This window comes from Manis pentadactyla, chromosome 10, assembly GCF_030020395.1.
Source record: "Manis pentadactyla isolate mManPen7 chromosome 10, mManPen7.hap1, whole genome shotgun sequence".
NCBI classification, from domain to species: domain Eukaryota; kingdom Metazoa; phylum Chordata; class Mammalia; order Pholidota; family Manidae; genus Manis; species Manis pentadactyla.
Window position 1 is genome coordinate 77,641,527 of NC_080028.1, and position 19,518 is coordinate 77,661,044.

A 19,518-nucleotide genomic window follows, 5' to 3' on the forward strand; every position below is an offset into this window, starting at 1 on the left:
TCCTCTTTAATTTCTCTTAAGAATGTCTTGTAGTTTTCATGGTATAGGTCTTTCACTTCCTTGGTTAGGTTTATTCCTAGGTATTTTATTCTTTTTGATGCAGTTGTGAGTGGAATTGTTTTCCTTTTTTCTCTTTCTGCTAGTTCATCTTTAGTGTATAAGAATGCCACAGATTTCTGCGTATTAATTTTGTATCCTGCAACTTTGCTGAATTCAGATATTAGATCTAGTAGTTTTGAAGTGGATTCTTTAGGTTTTTTAATGTACAATATCATGTCATCTGCAAGCAGGGACAGTTTAACTTCTTTACCAATCTGGATGCCTATTATTTCTTTGTGTTATTTGATTGCCGTGGCGAGGACCTCCATAACTATGTTGAATAAAAGTGGGGAGAGTGGGAATCCTTGTGTTGCTTCCCATCTTAAAGGAAAAACTTAACAGCTTCTCGCTGTTATGTATAATGTTGGCTGTGGGTTTGTCATATATGGCCTTTATTATGTTGAGCTCTTGCCCTCTATACCCATTTTGTTGAGTTTTTATCATGAATGGATGTTGAATTTTGTCAAATGCTTTTTCGGCATCTATGGAGATGATAATATGGTTTTTGTCCTTCTTTTTGTTGATGTGGTGAATGATGTTGATGGATTTTTGAATGTTGTACCATCCCTGCATCCCTGGTAGATAAAACATTTTAAGGGACTGGAAATGATCTTTGAGAGTTATGTGTGATATTGAAGGCTGAGAATGGTGTGTTATGTACACTCTGGACTTAAATTTTAATAGGATGTCCTGTGCTTTATCTTTATATAATTATTCATATATGAAGATTCTTGAGTATGAAATAGTATCTTTCTCCTGGGAATAGAGATGTACTCAAAAGTTAATAGGTTGTAAATGGAATTTATTCCACCCCCAGCCATTCTTAAAAATTGGAGGGACCCTAAGAATAGAAAACATGAATATAATGATATATTTTATGATTAAATTACAATGAATGTAGAAAGTAGTGTATTTTATTCATTGACTGATGTTCAGGAATTTGATACCATGGTTTCATAATGATTTTTATCATCTGGTATCTTCATACTTATGAGACATATGATTAGTTTTTATAAAGGGAATTTCATATGTTTAGAGATTTGGAAATAGGTGAAATGCTGAATTTATGGAAGTATGATTGAAGTTTTTCTTTGTCCATTTTATTACAGCAAATATAAATTGGTAGTGGAAGATTTAGAATTTTTATTTAGAAGACAAAGTTAGAGCTGTACTGGCATCTCAGTTATTTTTAAAGATGTATTTAAGGGGGTTTGTGTTAGTCAAATTGTTTCTGATTTTTCCAGAGTGCTTGGTATAAATGAATGGCAGAATACAGGGTTCCAGTATGATGTCATCAGCTGCTTGAATTTGCTGGACCGCTGTGATCAACCCCTGACTTTGTTAAAAGATATCAGAAGCGTCCTGGAGCCAACTAGAGGCAGGGTCATCCTTGCCCTGGTCCTACCCTTTCATCCCTATGTAGAAAACGGTAAGTGTGGTTGGGCTACCTCTTACCCAGTGGTGTTTGTATTCTGTTTCTTCATAAAAGCTGGAATTTAAAGGAATACAGTTAACCCATGTAAAACCCATGATGGTTAATGTTCATCTTAATGTGGATTTCATAGAACTCTAGTACTGCCTTTGCAGTGGTAATAATTAATACTCAGCCAGTTTTGCCTGCTTGAGATTGAAAGCCTAAAATGTGTCTGTATTTTCTGCTTTTAAATGGAGCGTGAACCATTTATTTATTAGCTTACAAGCTGAGTCAAGCAATAAATAATGTCTTTTAATTCATCTGTATCCACTTGCCAAATATCATAGCTGATTTGTATTTTACATCTCTTGCCCTAGACTCTAAAAATGATAAATGCTGTTGTCATTTTCCCTTTTGAAGACTGTTCATGTTCCTGTATGCATCATTTCTTTGTTTGATATTTGGTTTTTTTAATACATGATGTTTCTCTTCAACAATAATGAATGAAAAATATATTAGAAGAAATGGTTGAATTTCATATTACTTCATATTTACTATGACTTCTGGCTGTAGTCACATTAATTCATAGTTAGTTTTAGCTGACATGGTTTGGATTCCAGGCCATGCTGAAAGTTATGACTTTAAGCCTCCCCTTTGCCTTTAATAAGTAAATGTCCACAAATATAAGCTATTTATTATATAAGTAATACATGTTAATATTTAAAAATCTTTAGTTTTTCTATTTTACTGTCTAGTGCAGCCTTGGGTTCAAAAACTCTAAGAGCTTGCAGACATTGTTAAGAAACCCATTAATATTTTGCAAGCATTGTTGTTATCAGGTATCTGTGAAAATCTATGTCTTAAGGAATAATGCTCATGTTTGCTTATACTATGGGTTTGTGTTGCTGTTCACTTGCTGCTTCATTTCTTCTTGTTCTTTTTTTTACCGCTTAGGTCTTAGTCCCTTCAGATTTAATGCTTGTCTTAACTTTCTCCAGTGGTTTTTGGTTTGTGTTGATGGTCGGCATTTTTTAGACATAGGAGGGTGGGAAGGACAACAAGTAGACCGGATACCCACTCCCGATCTGACTTTGAGTTTTTACTGTTGCTGACTCGTTTGTCATGGTAAAGGAGAAACTGCCTTAAGTGTGAGTCCCCATGTAACATACATACATACATATATGTTGTACAGTGAAAAACCCAGTAAGTGTTCCTCGATAATCCAGCTATCTACCCTTATTTTCAGTGCTGCTCCCTGTGTAATTAAGCCTCAGCTCCATCTCTGCACTGCAATCGTTAGTCATCAGGTTGCAAGGTGCCGGCTTCCTGTGTCCTGTTGGGCAACCACATGATAGAACTTTAATGCTACTTCCTGGCATAGCAGGAGGTGGAAGAGCTGGTAAAGAAACATCATTCTAAGCAAGTATTGTATTTCCTTGTGTTTCTGACACTAAAAATGGAGAGGAAGTCAAAGTGTACAAGAGGGCAGTCTCAGTAAGGACTGAAAACAAGCTCCTTGACTGTAGAAACCAGAGTTGCCTTTTGAGTCCAGGGAATCTGGCATGTGACATGTAGCAAACCTGAGACAAGAGGCCTTGTTACTGTGGGTGACCTTTAATGACCTATAAATTTTGCAGACTGCTCTGCCACACTCTATTATTGCTTCCTTTCTCTGAGTCACTAATTAGATCCTGATGATTTTCATGTGATGCTGTGTGAGAACGGTGAGTGCAAAGTGAGCTTGCTGTGTGAGTTCATGAATACTGGGCTATTTTAAGGCTATCTGACTGTGCTTTGCATACTTGGTGCTATTTTTAAAATTTTCTTTTTATTTTGGTATCATTAATCTACAATTACATAAGGAACATTATGTTTACTAGGCTCCCCCCTTCACCAAGTACCCCCCAAAACCCCATTACAGTCACTGTCCATCAGCATAGTAAGATGCTGTAGAGTCACTACTTGTCTTCTCTGTGTTGCACAGCCCTCCCTGTGCCTCCCCCCACATCATACATGCTAATCATAATGCCCCTTTCTTCCCCCCCGCCCCCACCTAATCCCTCCCTTCCCACCCATCCTCCCCAGTCCCTTTCCCTTTGGTAACTGTTAGTCCATTCTTGGGTTCTGTGATTCTGCTGCTGTTTTGTTCCTTCCGTTTTTTCTTTGTTCTTATACTCCACAGATGAGTGAAATCATTTGGTACTTGTCTTTCTCCACCTGGCTTATTTCACTGACCATAATACCCTCTAGCTCCATCCATGTTGTTGCAAATAGTAGGATTTGTTTTCTTCTTATGGCTGAATAATATTACACTGTGTATATGTACCACGTCTTCTTTATCCATTCATGTACTGATGGACACTTAGGTTGCTTCCATTTCTTGGCTATTGTAAATAGTGCTGTGATAAACATAGGGGTGCATCTGTCTTTTTCAAACTGGGCTGCTGCATTCTTAGGGTAAATTCCTAGAAGTGGAATTCCTGGGTCAAATGGTATTTTTATTTTAAGCTTTTTGAGGAACCTCCATACTGCTCTCCACAATGGTTGAACTAATTTATATTCCCATCAGCAGTGTAGGAGGGTTCCCCTTTCTCCACAACCTTGCCAACATTTGTTGTTGTTTGCCTTTTGGATGGTAGCCGTCCTTACTGGTGTGAGGTGATATCTCATTGTGGTTTTAATTTGCATTTCTCTGATGACTAGCGATGTGAAGCCTCTTTTCACGTTTCTGTTGACCATATGAATTTCTTCTTTGGAGAAATGTCTGTTCAGCTCCTCTGGCCATTTTTTAATTGGATTATTTGCTTTTTGTTTGTTGAGGTGTGTGAGCTCTTTATATATTTTGGATGTCAACCCTTTGTCTGATCTGTCATTTATGAATATATTCTCCCATACTGTAGGATGCCTTTTTGTTCTGTTGATGGTGTCCTTTGCTGTACAGAAGCTTTTCAGCTTGATATAGTTCCACTTGTTCATTTTTGGTTTTGTTTCCCTTGCCCAGGGAGGTAACTTCATAAAGAAGTCGCTCATGTTTATGTCCAAGAGATTTTTGCCTATGTTTTTTTCTAAGAGTTTTATGGTTTCATAACTTACATTCAGGTCTTTGATTCATTTCGAATTTACTTTTGTGTATGGGGTTAGACAGTGATCCAGTTTTGTTGTCTTACATGTAGCTGTCCAGTTTTGCCAACACCAGCTGTTGAAGACATGCTGCCATCTTTAATCCTCTTCCAGTATTGAATTTTGTCACCCATGGTTTCAACATCTATGGAGATAGTCATTCTGTTTTTCTCCTTTGATTTATTAAATTAATTGTACTTTCCTTATATATATATCCACCCTTGCATTTCTGGGCTAGGCAGGATAGTCTTCTTGTAATGCGTCGCTAGATTGAAATCACAAAAATTCTAAATAAATAATATTAGCATTAATATTATTGATGAATGATAGTTCTGCATTTGATCCTTTATTTACTTGGAGAATGTCATCTTTGTCATGTTGTGGTATCAGTGTTCAGCTGGCTTTGTAAAAAATATTTTGGAAGTTTTTTCTTTGCCCTGAACAGCTTAGATAGCATGTGATTACCTGTTCTTTGGAAGTTGGTAGGATTCTTCTGTGAAACCAGTAAGGCCTGTGTTTTTTGAGGGGTATCCTTTGGAAAATGACTTTCTTTTGGGGTCATTTTTCTAGCTAAATTGGACATATTTAGTCTCACAGCTCCCATGGTCTAAATTGAAATAAGCAAGATTCTGGCAGGACTGTTTCATGGGAAAAGCTTTGGCTTTGAAGGCTGACGTGTGTTTGAAATATGGGTCAGCCTTACTACCTTGGCCTTTTATTGAGCTTCGTGTTTCATCTGTAAAATGGGGCTAATACTTGTCTTGAGGTTTGTTGTGGTAATTAAATAATCTGGTATATAAGATAATGAATGCTGTCAGTGTCAATATTGGTATTTGATAAATGTTAAGATTTATTTCATTCCATCCTGTTCTGTTACTTTGTTTTTATTTGTGACTTTATTAATCATATTTGTTCACAGTTCTTCAGTTTGAAATATTTGTCAATATCATTTAGCTCTGCCTGTGAAGCTTTTAACAATAATATTCATAATTTGATGTCTTTGTTTTGCATTTTAAACTCAAACTCTGTGCATTTTCCATCAGTTTATGTGACTTGACTCCATAGAGACTTAACTATTTGCCTATTAGCCAGGATTTCAGATTCTCTCAAGTCTTATGTAGTGGAAAGAAATTATTTATTCTGCAAATCTTGTTAACATCTTTCCATCGTTGGGTATGTGGTTTAAATGCTCTTGCCTAGAGATAGTGGGGTGTGTAGACACTAGAACCACGTCTCTGTCTCTGTTTTTTCCGTCTTCAAGTTGTTTCAGATGTATTCTCTTTTCATTTGTCATGGGAAACTCAGTTCTAAACAGAAAGTTATAGCTTAATCCTTTCCAGTGAAAATTGCGGATGCTTACATAGTACGAAAATTAATACTGTTAAGGATTCAGCGAATGGTCCTTATGGAGAGGGGAGAGGGGAGAGGGGTGATCACCGGCTAGGGAGTAGAGGGTGCTTCATATCTCAGTTGAAGTGCTCAAAAAATATTTTCCTATGGAAATGTTTTTCAGTTGTATTCGTTGTTCATTTATGTGTTCATAAAGGCATTTGAGAGCTTGCCATGTACCAGGCAGTAAGTATTCTGTGGAAATGCAAAGGTAAATGAAAAAGGTGTTTCTAGGCTAAAAATACAGAATAGAAGATAGATGTAAAAACACAATGGCAGGGTAGTTTGATAAGAAATATGACAAAGAGGGAAGACCCTCATTACATGCTGGGAAGTTACAGAAGGTTTCATGTAGGAGGTGCCCTTTGAGCTGTGTTTGCATCTGTGAAGCATTTTACCAGGCAGATGGAACAGCATAGGCAAAAGCACGAGAGTGTGAACAAAGGTGGGGCCGGGGAAGGACCAGTCAGGGTCACCCAAGAACAGCATACAGAAGAGGCTTTTGATTGTATAATGGATCACTTAACAAATACTTTTGGTTAGATGGATGAATAAAAGAATGAGTATTATATATACATCAGGCACTATTGTGTGTGACCTGAGAGAATGAAATAACTACTTCTTTGGGAAAGTGTATTTCAAATTTCATCTTAAAAATCAGTCTTTGAAACACTGTCCTTTTTTTTTTTTGTTTACTGGGTAAGGCTTATTCTGAATCAGATACTAGTTTATCTTTGGGATTCTGTCTGCTGGTTAGTTACATAACAGTGTATTTTCAGCCCTGTAAGTACCAAAATGTAATGACTCCCAGAAATGAGAAGTAAATTATCTAATCCAACATTTCTTCTGCTCACCCACATGGTGTTACTGCCCTCTGTAGAAGTTATTTCATCCAAATCAGTGGGTACAAAGTGGTGATATGTTACCTCAGGGAGTACACAAGATAATTTATTTTGGGCTATAAGAAGAGGATATTAACATTTCTATTTATATTACTTTTTATGCCAGTTAATTTCTGTTTTTGTGTATAAGATACACACACATACACATATATACATGCATACACATACATTCTACCCAATGCAAACACACACATATATACGCAACATAAGCACTCACACATTAATACACACACACACACAAATAAAATGAGTTTACATGCTCCCCCCTGCAGCCCCTTTCTGCTTCTCCTGGCTTGCATGATTAGAAATACTGGAGAACACTGAAGCCATCAGTGCAAAACATTTTCAAAGGGAATCTTTAAAAGAAACACTTTAATGAAATAAAAATAATAGTAGTAGTTGTAGTTCATGTAATAGGAATTGTAATTCCTGTTTCATAATGAACATACACCTGTGGGTACTTTAAGTAGGTTTTTTACACCGAGGTAGCTTTCAAGAACAATCTATGACATGTTTTCTTAGTGAGATGTAATGAATTCCATCATCCTTGCTGTACCCAGCCCCTAATCTTGTAGTTCTCTCCTAAACTGGCTAAGAATCAGGTTTTTTTGCAAAGGCTTGTGTAGCACAGTGCCTTGCCCACACCTTCCTGGTGCTATTTGGCACAGCACTGACATCTAGAGTCCGTTGTGGCTTATTTGTCCTGAGCTTTTCTTTGACCTGCCTTGAATTTTCTATATTTCAGCTGTCATATTCTTCCTCTGTTCTTCATTCTGTTCTCACTTTTTGTTGGTAACATGGTGTGAGTTATTTTGCATTCCATGGCGGGCAGATTGCACTATACCATTGCCCTGTGGCAGTGTCAGAGGAAATCATTTGTATTCCAAGGTGCTTTTTAAGATGATTTTCTCCGACGCAGATTTTGGTACTTTCCTTCCTCCCTCCCTCTCAACTTAATCTAATTGGCCCATGACTTCCACCAACCATAAACACAGTTCTTCCACTCAAGGCAAAGGTGCAAGGTATGACTTCAGATCTTCAGGGTAACAGTCATCATGCAGCTTGTATGTTGAATGAAACAAATACAGGATGCATGTTATGAAAGTAGAAGTTTTCAAAAATATTAAGAGTGTTTAGAATTCTGGAAAATTGTATTTTTCAGTTGCATTTTGTAGGGTTATAGTATTTTAATAATTACCATTAGTTATCATTTCCTAGTACTCCAGCATCCTTCTGTGTAGCCTGTTGTCTTTTCCATTTACCTTTGATTTTTTTTTTTTTAAAGCCAATGGTGGATGTCCATTAACACTGCCATAACTTCTGGAGTTGGATTTTCAGTGACTTACTTTAAAATTTAAACTATGGTCTTTCATACTTGGAAAGTACTCTTCTGTTTTCATAAGTGTTGCCTTTCTCCTGCAATAGTAAATAGCAAGCCATATTTAGGGATATATAACCAATGACGTCACATCGCAAGTAACATAAGTTACCACACCCTTTTGCATTCTGGGCCCTAAGTATCCTTCCAGTAATCTTAAAGGTCAAGTTAGCCATTTTCCCTGTATTTAAAGTAAGATGTGAGAACTTAAAATTAATTTCTTTTTCAGACGGCACTGTCAAAGCCCTGGCTTAGAACGTTACAATTCTTACTTCTAGGCCTGCCTTCAGGCCACTTACCTTTGCCTGTTTGCTGAAAGCAATGCCTCAGCTTCAAGAAGGAAAGAGTATGAACAGGCATTTATAATTATTCAGTCACATAAGTGACTTAGACCATTTCTTTACTTGGATATACATTGAAGGATGAAATCGCTACTTAGATGAAAATCCTTTTTCAAAATTGGATTAAAAAAAAACATCAGAAACCTGTTACATTTGTCCTCTTGACTGCTTTTAGGAGGAAAATATCCTTAATAGTAAATGACTTCATTATTTTGTACACATTTTCTCTTTTAATTTAAATTTGAGCAGTCTGATCATGCATCATGGAAACTGAGTATCTGCTAGCTCTGAAACAGTATCTTGTTTGAAAAACAGACACTGTCTGAATGTATTAGAGATAGTACAGATGCATTCTTCCTATCACTCCCACCCAAGACTAAAGAAATACTCAGATTTTTATTTTCATTAGCTGCATCTTTTCTAATGTGAATTTATTTTTGCCTTATTAGCCATAAATAATGTTTTCTATATAATTTGATCCATAAGTGTTTACAGCATACATTTAATGCCTACTCTTGCATGCAAGATACTGTACAAAGTAGCTTCTAAGCCACAAAAGCTTCCCTGTCTATAGTGAAAACAGTGTATATCCAGTGTAGTTCTGAAAGATTCCATGTCACTTACATGCCAGCCAGTTCTGTTTAGTCTTAGATCACTTGTCCTTTGTTATGTATTTATCAAAATATGTTCTGTATAAAAACGCATTGTTTGTAAAAATCCCCTTTTCAACTCCTCTAAAGGAAAACATGATTATTGATGGCTTGTTGGCAGCTTAGTTTTTTTTCGTCAAATATGCTTAATATTTGCATCACATCTTTTTTATATTTTAACACTTACAGGTTGTTGGCTTGTTTCCACGTGTCTCTTATTATATAGTTCTTGAGCAATTTCCTGAAAAATACGCCGAGCACTCTTCTTCTATAAATACAAACATATGAAAATCATATGAAAAAGAAAAACAATGTCTTTTTATTAGGACTGGAGGTGACAAGTGTTTGCATCATCAGCGCTTTTTCTTTCTTTATTGTCATCAGTCTCAGGAACTACCCCGTCCCCTCCCCCCCATACATCTACACCTATGTTAACTGTTGTATTTTGAGTATATTATGTAGAATTTATTGTTGAGAACTGTCAAATTTAAATCACAGTTTTACTACTTGAAATTATCATTGAGTTTCTTAATAGGAAACAGTATCTGTGGTTGTTCTCTGAGTTTCTTAATTTATTTTGGATTTGACGTAGTTACAATCAGCCACCATTTAAAAGATATTTTACAAACATTGATCTGTACCTTTTGTGAATCTTCTGTTTCTTTGTTTCTTACAGTGTTAGATTTTGACTGTTAAGAAAAGGAAAGTATTATAAGATGTTTATGCATCAGAACAGTTGTGGTAGATATTTCATACCATATGATAAGGTTTAACTTAATATTTAAATGATACACAGTAAGAGTTAGTAGTTTTGATGTTATTTCTGAGATATTTTTATTACATTAATAAAATAACAACTCAAACTGATGTTGGTTATAGGATTTATAGCAGTTCTAATATAACATACACTCTTCTAGCACACAAACAGCCAGAAGATATTCTTTCTTTAAAACTTTAGGCCTTTTAAAAATATTTTAAGGCAGCTTGTGATGTCTTTGTTAACCCCTTGTTGCTCTTAAAGACTGTTCTTAGGCCTTTCAGAGATACCAGTAATGCTCTTCCTTCCAGCAGAAGATAGCATATAAGATGATTATAAAGAAGAGCCACTTACTCCCATATTACTGGCTTTTCAAGAGAAAACACTGTAAATTGTGTACTCTGGTTAATAATTGCAGTGATGAAAATTTATGCTTTCTTCTACAGACCTCTCCTGCAGATGCACAGGGAGGTGTTAATTAGGTGAGCTATTTCTGGTAGAAATTATTTCCTTATGATAATATTCAAAGGCTGTAGGGACATCTAATGCAAAGAAATTTGACTTACCTTGGAGAGGACTGTGAAGATCATGAGGACACCAATAATGTATATAGAGAGCAGTGATAAGAGAGCTATCAGGAAACTCTGTAGTTTCTTGCCAAGTAACTTGGTTTCTTAGTTAATTACAAAAAACAGAAAGAGACACAGTCACTATTGCAACATACACTATTGCAGATACATGTGTAAAAGTATAACTGAAGCTACATGTTAGAGGCGAAACATGAACTTACTCTGCTTGGCTATTCATATAAAAATTTATTCAGGGTCTCTCGATTCGAAAGACACTCAAGTATATGATATAGTTAAAGGCAAGTTCATCAGTTCTTTTAATGTATTATGCCAAAAATGTTACTCGTTTTTAAACCTAAAAAAAACCCCAATATATTTAAATAATTACTTGTCATAATGCTAAGAATCACTTTTTGCATAAAGCATTGTTTGAAGTTAGATAAAAATTTCAAGACAGTTTATTCAAGGGCATTTAAAATTTCTTTTGGTAGAAATGATATACAGATGCCAACAAGAGTGTGGTGTTTTAAGGCATTTTTCCATGTATTTGTTAATGCTGCCATTTATAACCTCAAATGGTTTAGTATACATACCTGAGTCGTGAAATATGTGAAAGAACCTGAAAAGGCATACATTATGGATCTTAGTGCTCACTACACACTTAAAAGACAGGCATTATTATATGTTTCCTTTCTTCCTTCTGATAAAAGTTTTGGAAGTAGAATTAATTGAATCCATTTTCACATTCTGAATTTCTCCTTGTAGAAGTGTCTTGTGCTCTAGGTAGGGATAGAGTAACATGCCATGTACTCAAGTCCCTGATTATTTACATTACAAAATACAATTAGATTTGTAATTATTATATTAATATGTATATTAACCTGTACTTTTTAACTAAATATCCCATAGATGCTTATCCTGTGCACTTAATTTATACAACATATATTTTTGTTGTGGAAATAACAAATTAACCATATCTGTAAATCTTGCAGGTGCTGAGTTAGGAGCTCTGTAGGAAAGGCAGGAAATTACCATGTCTATCTTAGCAATACCTTTATTTCTGTTCCTAAAGAAGAATTTCTATTCACATAAACTTGCAGTTTTGAGATCTTCATCTCTTTACAAACCATTTTTTTCTTTTGCCCAACTTTTTTTATAGAAGACTAATGCAGTAAGATCAACAAATCTCCAAAGTTGTTGTGTATTTGCTTTGATATGTGTAGCTAACATCTATTGAGTACTTGCTGTAAGCTAGGCAACATTAAAAGTGCTTCATGTGTATTAACTCATTTATAGTTTATTTTACAGTTGAGAGCAAACTAAGGCTAAATGGCAATGGAATGTCAAAAGCCCATTAGAAAACCCCCAGTAATTAAAAGCAGGGATTATAATACAGGATGACCTCAGGTCCTCAAAAGAACCATTGAGTTCGGTTGATTTCGAGTTCATGTTTTAATGATCTTAATGCTCCTTCGGACCAGAGTCCTTGTTAAGAGCAGAGATCCAGAGAAGTCAAGGTTTTGCTATCCTTTTCTTCCTTTCCCCAGAATGATGTGAAGCCTTTTTCTGAAATTTCTTAATTTCTTAATTTATAGGACTTAGTGAGGTTTAATATCCTCCCTTGAATGAAGAAAATGCACTGGGTTTCAGCAAATCTCAAGAAGCCGGAGTCACACTGGTCCCTTTCTGTTCTTTTGTCCACACAGAATGGGTAGGGTTAGGGAACCCCTTGGCTCTGCACCAAATCTGTGTTTATTCTCCATAATGCATATTTTTTTCTGGGTCCAACTCATGATTTTCCAGTGCTTTGTTTCAGATGGTGCAGTACTAGACCAATTGCTGAGAGAGCTGGTGGTTTTCTCCTCTTTCCCTTTGGACTCAGTCATTATTCATCTCTGTGATATGCAGAAAGGAGGACATGGTTGGTCAGCCTTCACTAATAAAATGTAGATGTAGAGAGAGAAAATATGGCACCCAAGATAACCGTGACTTAGTGTCTGTGGAGGCTGGGACATGGGATTGGAGTAGTTCTTTAATCCAAATTTCATGTCAGCTTGTGCTCAGATCACATCCTTCACTGGCTGGGATATTTAAGTTAGCAAATTTACTCTTAATCTCTGCATATGAGTAATGAAATGTCTTGAAAGGGTTGAGCAAAATGCAGTGTACTGGAGTAAACCTTAGCTGACTGACCTCTTACCACCAGCATGGTCCCTTCTCCGGTTCGCTTAGCTCTCGGTTCCTTTGAACTGGGAAAGGCTATCCCACAGATATAGAGCGCACTGTCATTGAACGCCACCCTATTGACAGTGAGGGAAACTTGGCTCTGTGCCAGGGCTTCGTGCACTATGAATTTGCCTCTCTCATTTCTGCATCCATGCAAGCAGAGGTTCTCCGGTAGGTGAGCACCATAGCGAAACCACAGGCTCATTGGTTTCTCTAAAGGGCATCCAGCTGTGGAGAAGGAGCACTGGATGGTAACAGCTTCTTGAGTGTAGTCCACTTCCAGGTAAGGCTGTTGAGAAACAGAGATGTTGCAGTCACCCGCAGCACCTGTGTGAGGAAGCAGACGAGTTGTGTCAGCAGCTTCTCACTTTGCTGTGTCCATGTTTCTTGTCTTACTGATTTTTTTTGTGGTAGGGAAGCCCACATCCCTTTCTTTCCTTTCCTTTCTCCCAGCATAAATAAGACTTTGAAAATGACACCAGGGGTCCTCACTTCTCCCAGCTCCACATGTTTCCTGACCTTACCCTGCTGGCTCACAGGGATGTCTGGGTGCTGAAGGTCAGCCCCAAGAGGTTCTAGTGGAATCAGCCTTGTGAGCAGAGGTGGCAGCAGATCTGGAGTTAGAAGTTGGGGTCCACATGTTCAGTCTCCATGTACTTACAAGCTTTCCTTTGATCTCAGGCAGATCCCTTTGTCTCTCAGTGCCTGTTTCCTCATTTGTATCCTGACCTTACAGGAGTGTTGTATTGTCTTCACTGTGGTAACGGGTGTCAAAGCCCCTCACGCAGTTGTCTGTCCATGACTGAGCCCACGGGCAGTAGAGATTTTATTTTTGCCTTGTTGAGGGGGGTTGGATTTGCTAGGAATTCATGGCAATTCACAATTGGCCCTTTGTGAGCCTGTTGTCCTTGTGGGAAGCATTATAAAAGGCAAGGTGTATTTGCCAGGGGAAATGCCGCCTGGCGTAGCCCAGGGCCTCTGGTTCCCAAGCAGAGGCCTAGCGAGCTAGTCCACAGGTTTGGTTTCTTCCTGGCGCTTGTACTGCTTTGTCATGCCCTGTAGCTTTCATCTTAGTGGGCGAACAGTGGTTGTGATAAAGGGCCCTGACTTGAACTCAGATCCCGGCTCTACCAGTTCCTGGCTCCATGGGCTGTGTGCCTCAGTTTCCTCATTAGAAAAACGGGGGTAGTATTATGCACTGTGTGGGGTTCGTGGAAAGTTTAAGTGAGATCACCGATACATAAGGGGAATTTACTTGCCTGAGTCATAATAAAAGTTTAATAAAAGGAGCTCTTTATGCTGCTGCTGCTGCGACCGCTACCGCTACTCCTATCCCCAGAGCGCCATTCGCCTGTGTCAGACACCACTGGGAATGTCTCAGCAAGGTGTTTGCCCAGCTGGGACTAGACATCCAGTCTGGTGCTCTTGCCACCATGTGCTGCTACCCCAGCTATGCAGTTGTTGCCACTGTGGCTTATCCCAGGCACGTGACGCTGGAAAGCCACCAGGGTGTTTATAAATGGGAAGACCTGCCCTTACCCCTTTTTGGGGCGACGGAGACTTTATGTAAAATAGTATTGGTTGAGACAAATTGGAATTGATGCAAGTTTTTAGTCTGACTTTCACCTGGTTGTATGTTTCCAGGTGATCTTATTTGTCTGCATTTGCGTTTTGCTACTGTAAATAAAACAAAAATAATCCACATGTTCTGATGCTTTTAAGTTTCAGAGGCTATTTTTGACTTAACATTTTTCTTACAGGTCCACATCCCAAACAGAAGAGATGTTAAAATTAGAACCATGGCATTTGTGATGCAAATCTATCCTCAGTGTTTTCCTTTTAGGATTTGTACAATCTGAGATGAGCTGGGAGCTTTTTAGTGACCTAATAAGTATAAGCTTTTCAAGGCCAAGAAGAGAGGGTGAAGTCACCTGGAGCTGACCACCAGGCTTCCTGCATGACTACAACCTCATGTGTCTCCAGCCTGACTCAGGTGCCTTTGAAGCACAAACACCTTACATGTGTGATGATCACTGTTTGCTGGCCATTTGCAGTGAAATTGGGCCTGCCAAGGCAGAGCAAAGTTAACCCACACTATCTCAATTGCAAATCCTCTTTCAGATAGTGTCTGAAAGGGAAGCTTTTTCACTTTTCTTACAGAACTAATGACCCAGGGTAAAATAAGTATTTGCAACTTAGGAGTTTCCTGTCCCCACTCATCTTGGACTTCTACACAGTTAGTCTAAGTATGGGAGAGAACCAGTTGTGGAAGTTTCCAAGGAGAGCTCAGACTGGTGAGGAACTGCTGTTCCCTCCCCCACACCAGTTAAGCAACGTCTTAGCGAAAAAAGGGAAGTTTGGATAGCACATCACAGCCTACCTCTGAAAAATTTCTCCTTAAGAACGTTCATATTCCATAGGCTAAGAAAAACCTACACAGTATACCCTCTGGAAAGGTGGAAAGTTTACCATTTTGGTGGAGGGAATATAAAGAGGTCACTCTACTACTTTTAAAAAGCAAGCTAGAAAATAAGTAGAAAACTAATTTTGACACTTTAAAAAAGTCTTACTATGGGAAATTTCAAACATGGAGAAGTAGCAGGCCAGCACAGCGAACTCCCTGCAGTCATCTGACTTGAACCTGACTTTGTGTCGTCTCCCCCGGCCTGCTGTTTCACTCCCGTATCATTTTAGGGCAATTCTTCCATATTCAACCTTCACATCTCTCAGAATATATCTTTAAAGGATAAGGATTCTTTAAAGGAATGCTAATTAATCTAGTTCATTATAGTAATGTATGCTTATTAATAAAAATTCAGAATAGTACTGAAAAGAGAAATAAGTCACCCATAGTCCTATTGCCCCAAATAACCACTGTTTAACATCTTGATATATTTCTCTACAGATGAAAAAACTAATTTTAAGAGTTTTGCCCTCTTCTGCCCTATGACCCAAATTTTGTGGGCAAATCTGAGATTATTAGATTTATCAGAACCATGATGAGATTATTAGAACTATGAGTAGGAAATACTTTGTCTTTCATAGGGAAAAAACAGGTATAAGGCAGACAGAATATTAAAAATAGAAGTATTATGGGATGGTTTTGCTCTACGGAAGGAGCCATGGCAGGTTTTTTTTTCTTCATGACAAGTACTTCTAATTTATGGAAACCCAGCTTTTCAGAAACATCGTTCCTTGAAAATATTCAACGAGCATTGCTTAGTGCCTACTGTGTGCAGAGCAAGTTTGTATGGGAACTAATTGTTGAGGACCAGCACATGGGATTTTAAGAATATTTTCAGCCCTTTGTTTGATGAGGTCCTCCTTTGTAAAGCAGCCTAACAGCAAAGGGAATTTTCAATATTAATCTGAAACTTTTTCTCAGCTGTTCTTTTATTGCCTATTTGGGGAAAAAAGAAACTTAACCACCTTAGGTAATTTCCATAATGTAACACATTTAAAAATGAATCTGTAGGTACTTAAAATATACACGCTTTAGATGGATAATAGCGATTTAAGTAAAATGGAGTAGAAAGAAAAAAAAAACCTTACCAATATAAAACAGAATCAGATTGATTTTCAGGCCGAGAATGATCTTGCCTCCGTGGACCATCTCCATTTCTGTGTGTGCCGCGTGCCTGTGCGGTGGGGGGAGTGTGCATTTGAAGCAAGTGGCTGTTTTTTTCTTTCTCTTTTTAGACAGGAGGAACTGAGGAAAGGAACTCTTATTAAGGAACCACAATCGGGAACTTTTTGAAATTGTGTAAAGATGGTTTGTAACACAGTTTCACCATTTAAAGTCAAGATTTTAGCCTAGAGCACATTTCTAAATGCATGTCCTCATAGGTGTTGGAGTTATGAATAAGATTTTGATTTATATGTAGTACATATTCTCAGGAAGGAGTATTGCTTGGCAGACAATTTGTACTTCCAGTCTGCAGAGCGTTCGTTCAGTTGCTGGTCCTGGGGCACTTGCCCTGTGTTTAGTGTTGGGCCAGTAACTGCTGGAAATGAAGCTGCAGCAGAAGGGGGAATGTCTTCATGTAGGGCCAAGTTAGTGAACAAATACACGATGGCACAATGAACAAGGAAGTTTTGTGACATTATATAGTTATACCCCGGCTTTGTGTAACCCCTTTTTAAATGTGCTGTTGAAACAAATGTGTGGGCCTTCTGCACTGTCCCCTTTGCCCCTTCATCAGTCAGGTGGTTCTTTGTAGGTGGCAGAAACCAACTCAGGCTGACTTAAGCAAAAGGGAGTTTATTGAAAGGATTTGGGTGTACCTCACAGAGTCACTGGGAGGATTGGAAAATCATATGTTGGGGATATAGCAGAGAAACTGCCCCAAATTATGCTGTAAATCTGATGTGAATAGCATATTTCTGCTGCCAAGCACTAGATGCGTGGAACAATGTCTCATCAGTACCACGCAGCACTGCCCCTGCCACTTGGTCTCACTGCCACTGCGCTGTCCCCCGGAGAAGGACCCTGCGTCCCCACTTTTCTGGGTCACTAGCTCTTCATTCCAGGTCTGGCTTTAGGTCACAGAGGGTGGGGAAAGCTGCTTCCCCAGGCTCTGTGTCCTACCAGGGCTCTACGAAGAGGGTTGAGCTACTGGGCCACCAGAAAGAATCGTAAGTCTTTCCACTGTAGTGTCTGTACGCTTGACACTTTTTGATTATATATTTCCTCAGAGAAAGTTTTTCTCAATTGAATCTAGTAACACTTGTAATATATGTGTTTGTTTGTTTTTTAACATCACCACAGTACCTAAAAGCACTCCCAAATTGATATATACCTGTGCTTGTGTGTGTGTGGCTATAGTTAATGCTTGGTGTGTATGTGAAATTGAGTACCTTATTTAGCATCTCCGACCCCCCAGATGCTCACTCATAGGTTTGGGAATGACAGACAGACTTTAGTCACTATTCCAAGGGATGCCAGGTTGCCTCATAGAGAAAAAACAGGTGTAAAGCAGACTATTCATCCATTTTAGTGTTCCGCCTCTTTCTGGTCTTTGAGCTTAATGTCTGTGAAATTGTTCTGACAAGTTAGGGGGTGGATCAACTTCCCATGAAAAATTTAAAAATTTCATTGGCCTATTTTTATTTTCAGCCTCATAAACCTGATTACTACATTGCATAAGTTTACTACATCAGTGGTATATTTTCTTGCATTTATCCAAAATCCTCTTTGAAATTTTATGTGTTATTCTCTACTTCCATATTCCAGTAGTCAATGAGCAGTTTTCCAAAACCATTAACCATTACAGCCCAGCCAGTCTAAGGGAGGGTAATATCCAAAACTGTGGCAGAGAAGGTAATTAGGGTTTTGGATCCATATAAACATTTCTGCTCTGACCCAATAACCTTGCAAAGCTTGGGCAAGTCTTTCAGTCCTTCTAGTCTGAACATTATCTCTTCATCCTTCTACCTCAGGGGACTGGGGAGATGATTCATCAAATCACCCAGTGCTTGACACATACCGAGTCCTTGGGAAATACTGTTCTTTCCTCCCTTCTCTCTTTAAATAACTTATTTGTTCAAGAATTTCACTTAATGTTTTTATTTGTTTTAGTAGGTGGCAAGTGGGAGAAACCATCAGAAATTTTGGAAATCAAGGGACAGAATTGGGAAGAACAAGTGAATAGTCTGCCTGAAGTTTTCAGAAAAGCTGGTTTTGTAATAGAAGCTTTCACCAGACTGCCATACCTGTGTGAAGGCGACATGTATAATGACTACTACGTGCTGGATGATGCTGTCTTTGTTCTCAAACCAGTATAAACATGTGGGGGCCGGAGTCTTCACAGTCCACCCAGGAATATACACTCCAGAAGAGGGTCTGCATCTGCAATTAGGAGAAGGGAGGACCTTTGGGGACTGCCATGCTAAATATCATGTAGGAATTTAAAAAGCCAAAATACTAATTATTTCTTTGTAGTATGTAAAAGGAATGTTTTTAAAAAACAAAAACCCAACTCTTTAAGGATTTTTATCAACTCTTTACTCAGTAATCCAGGTCACACTTCGATTATGGAAGATATTTTTTATACTTAATTGCAGTAGGGACTCATTCTCAGTCAAAGCAATAGTCATGACTTCACATGGAACCAATAAATGGATTGTTTTTAATAAAATGAAGATTGGCAATAAAGCTGTCCATTCATTTGCAAATATTGTTTAAGGTATAGCCACTGATACTCTCTCATGTTTAGAAATTCTGTCATTATTCAAGAAAATGTTTTTAATCATGCTAATAAACTTTTTTGAAGATTGACATTGTGTTTGAGTTATATAAGGTTTCCCTAGCATATTTTATTGCTTGGCTCCAGGGGTGCCCAAATAGAGTCGTGAATGATGTAGGAGACTTGAATATATGGTAAAGGCAGGCTTCAGACTAGGTGGGGGCAGGGGGATAATTGCAGATTTCAGTGAACACTGTGGCAGGCTAGACTAATGCTCAGAACAAACTTAACTCACAGTACTTCAGGGGCCACCCCACTCCCATTTACATACTGCTTTGGGAAATGCAAAACACTGGGTTCTCACTTTGTGATAGCTTGCCTCCTACACAAGGATTTTGTTTTTCTGGGCAATCTCAGGTTCTCAGAATTGAAACATTCAGTTGTCTACTAACAAAGTGCAACCTAAAAATGTTTTGATTCAACTTGTA

General features: G+C 38.1%; 2 protein-coding genes across 3 annotated transcripts in view; one reads left to right on the forward strand and one right to left on the reverse strand.

Moving 5' to 3' along the window:
* The window catches only part of METTL9 (methyltransferase 9, His-X-His N1(pi)-histidine), a 49,795-nt gene extending 30,673 nt beyond the window's left edge, over window positions 1-19,122 (forward strand). The window contains exons 4-5 of one of the 2 annotated variants that reach the window (XM_036916977.2): window positions 1,344-1,528; window positions 18,427-19,122. In XM_036916977.2, the coding sequence (XP_036772872.1) occupies window positions 1,344-1,528; window positions 18,427-18,629 (388 nt within the window). In that variant the 3' untranslated portion in view covers window positions 18,630-19,122. Of the gene's footprint in view, window positions 1-1,343; window positions 1,529-18,423 lie in introns of both variants that reach the window. The other variant, XM_036916976.2, reaches the window with a different exon arrangement.
* Window positions 7,486-16,498, reverse strand: IGSF6 (immunoglobulin superfamily member 6). Its single transcript, XM_036917002.2, has 6 exons — window positions 16,398-16,498; window positions 12,813-13,172; window positions 10,617-10,723; window positions 9,935-9,982; window positions 9,481-9,561; window positions 7,486-8,340 (listed from the first exon to the last, which is right to left on the reverse strand). Exons 1-6 carry the CDS (start codon window positions 16,462-16,464, stop codon window positions 8,284-8,286), a joined length of 720 nt encoding a protein of 239 aa, XP_036772897.1. The 5' UTR covers window positions 16,465-16,498; the 3' UTR covers window positions 7,486-8,283.
* Window positions 19,123-19,518: the final 396 nt, after the last annotated feature.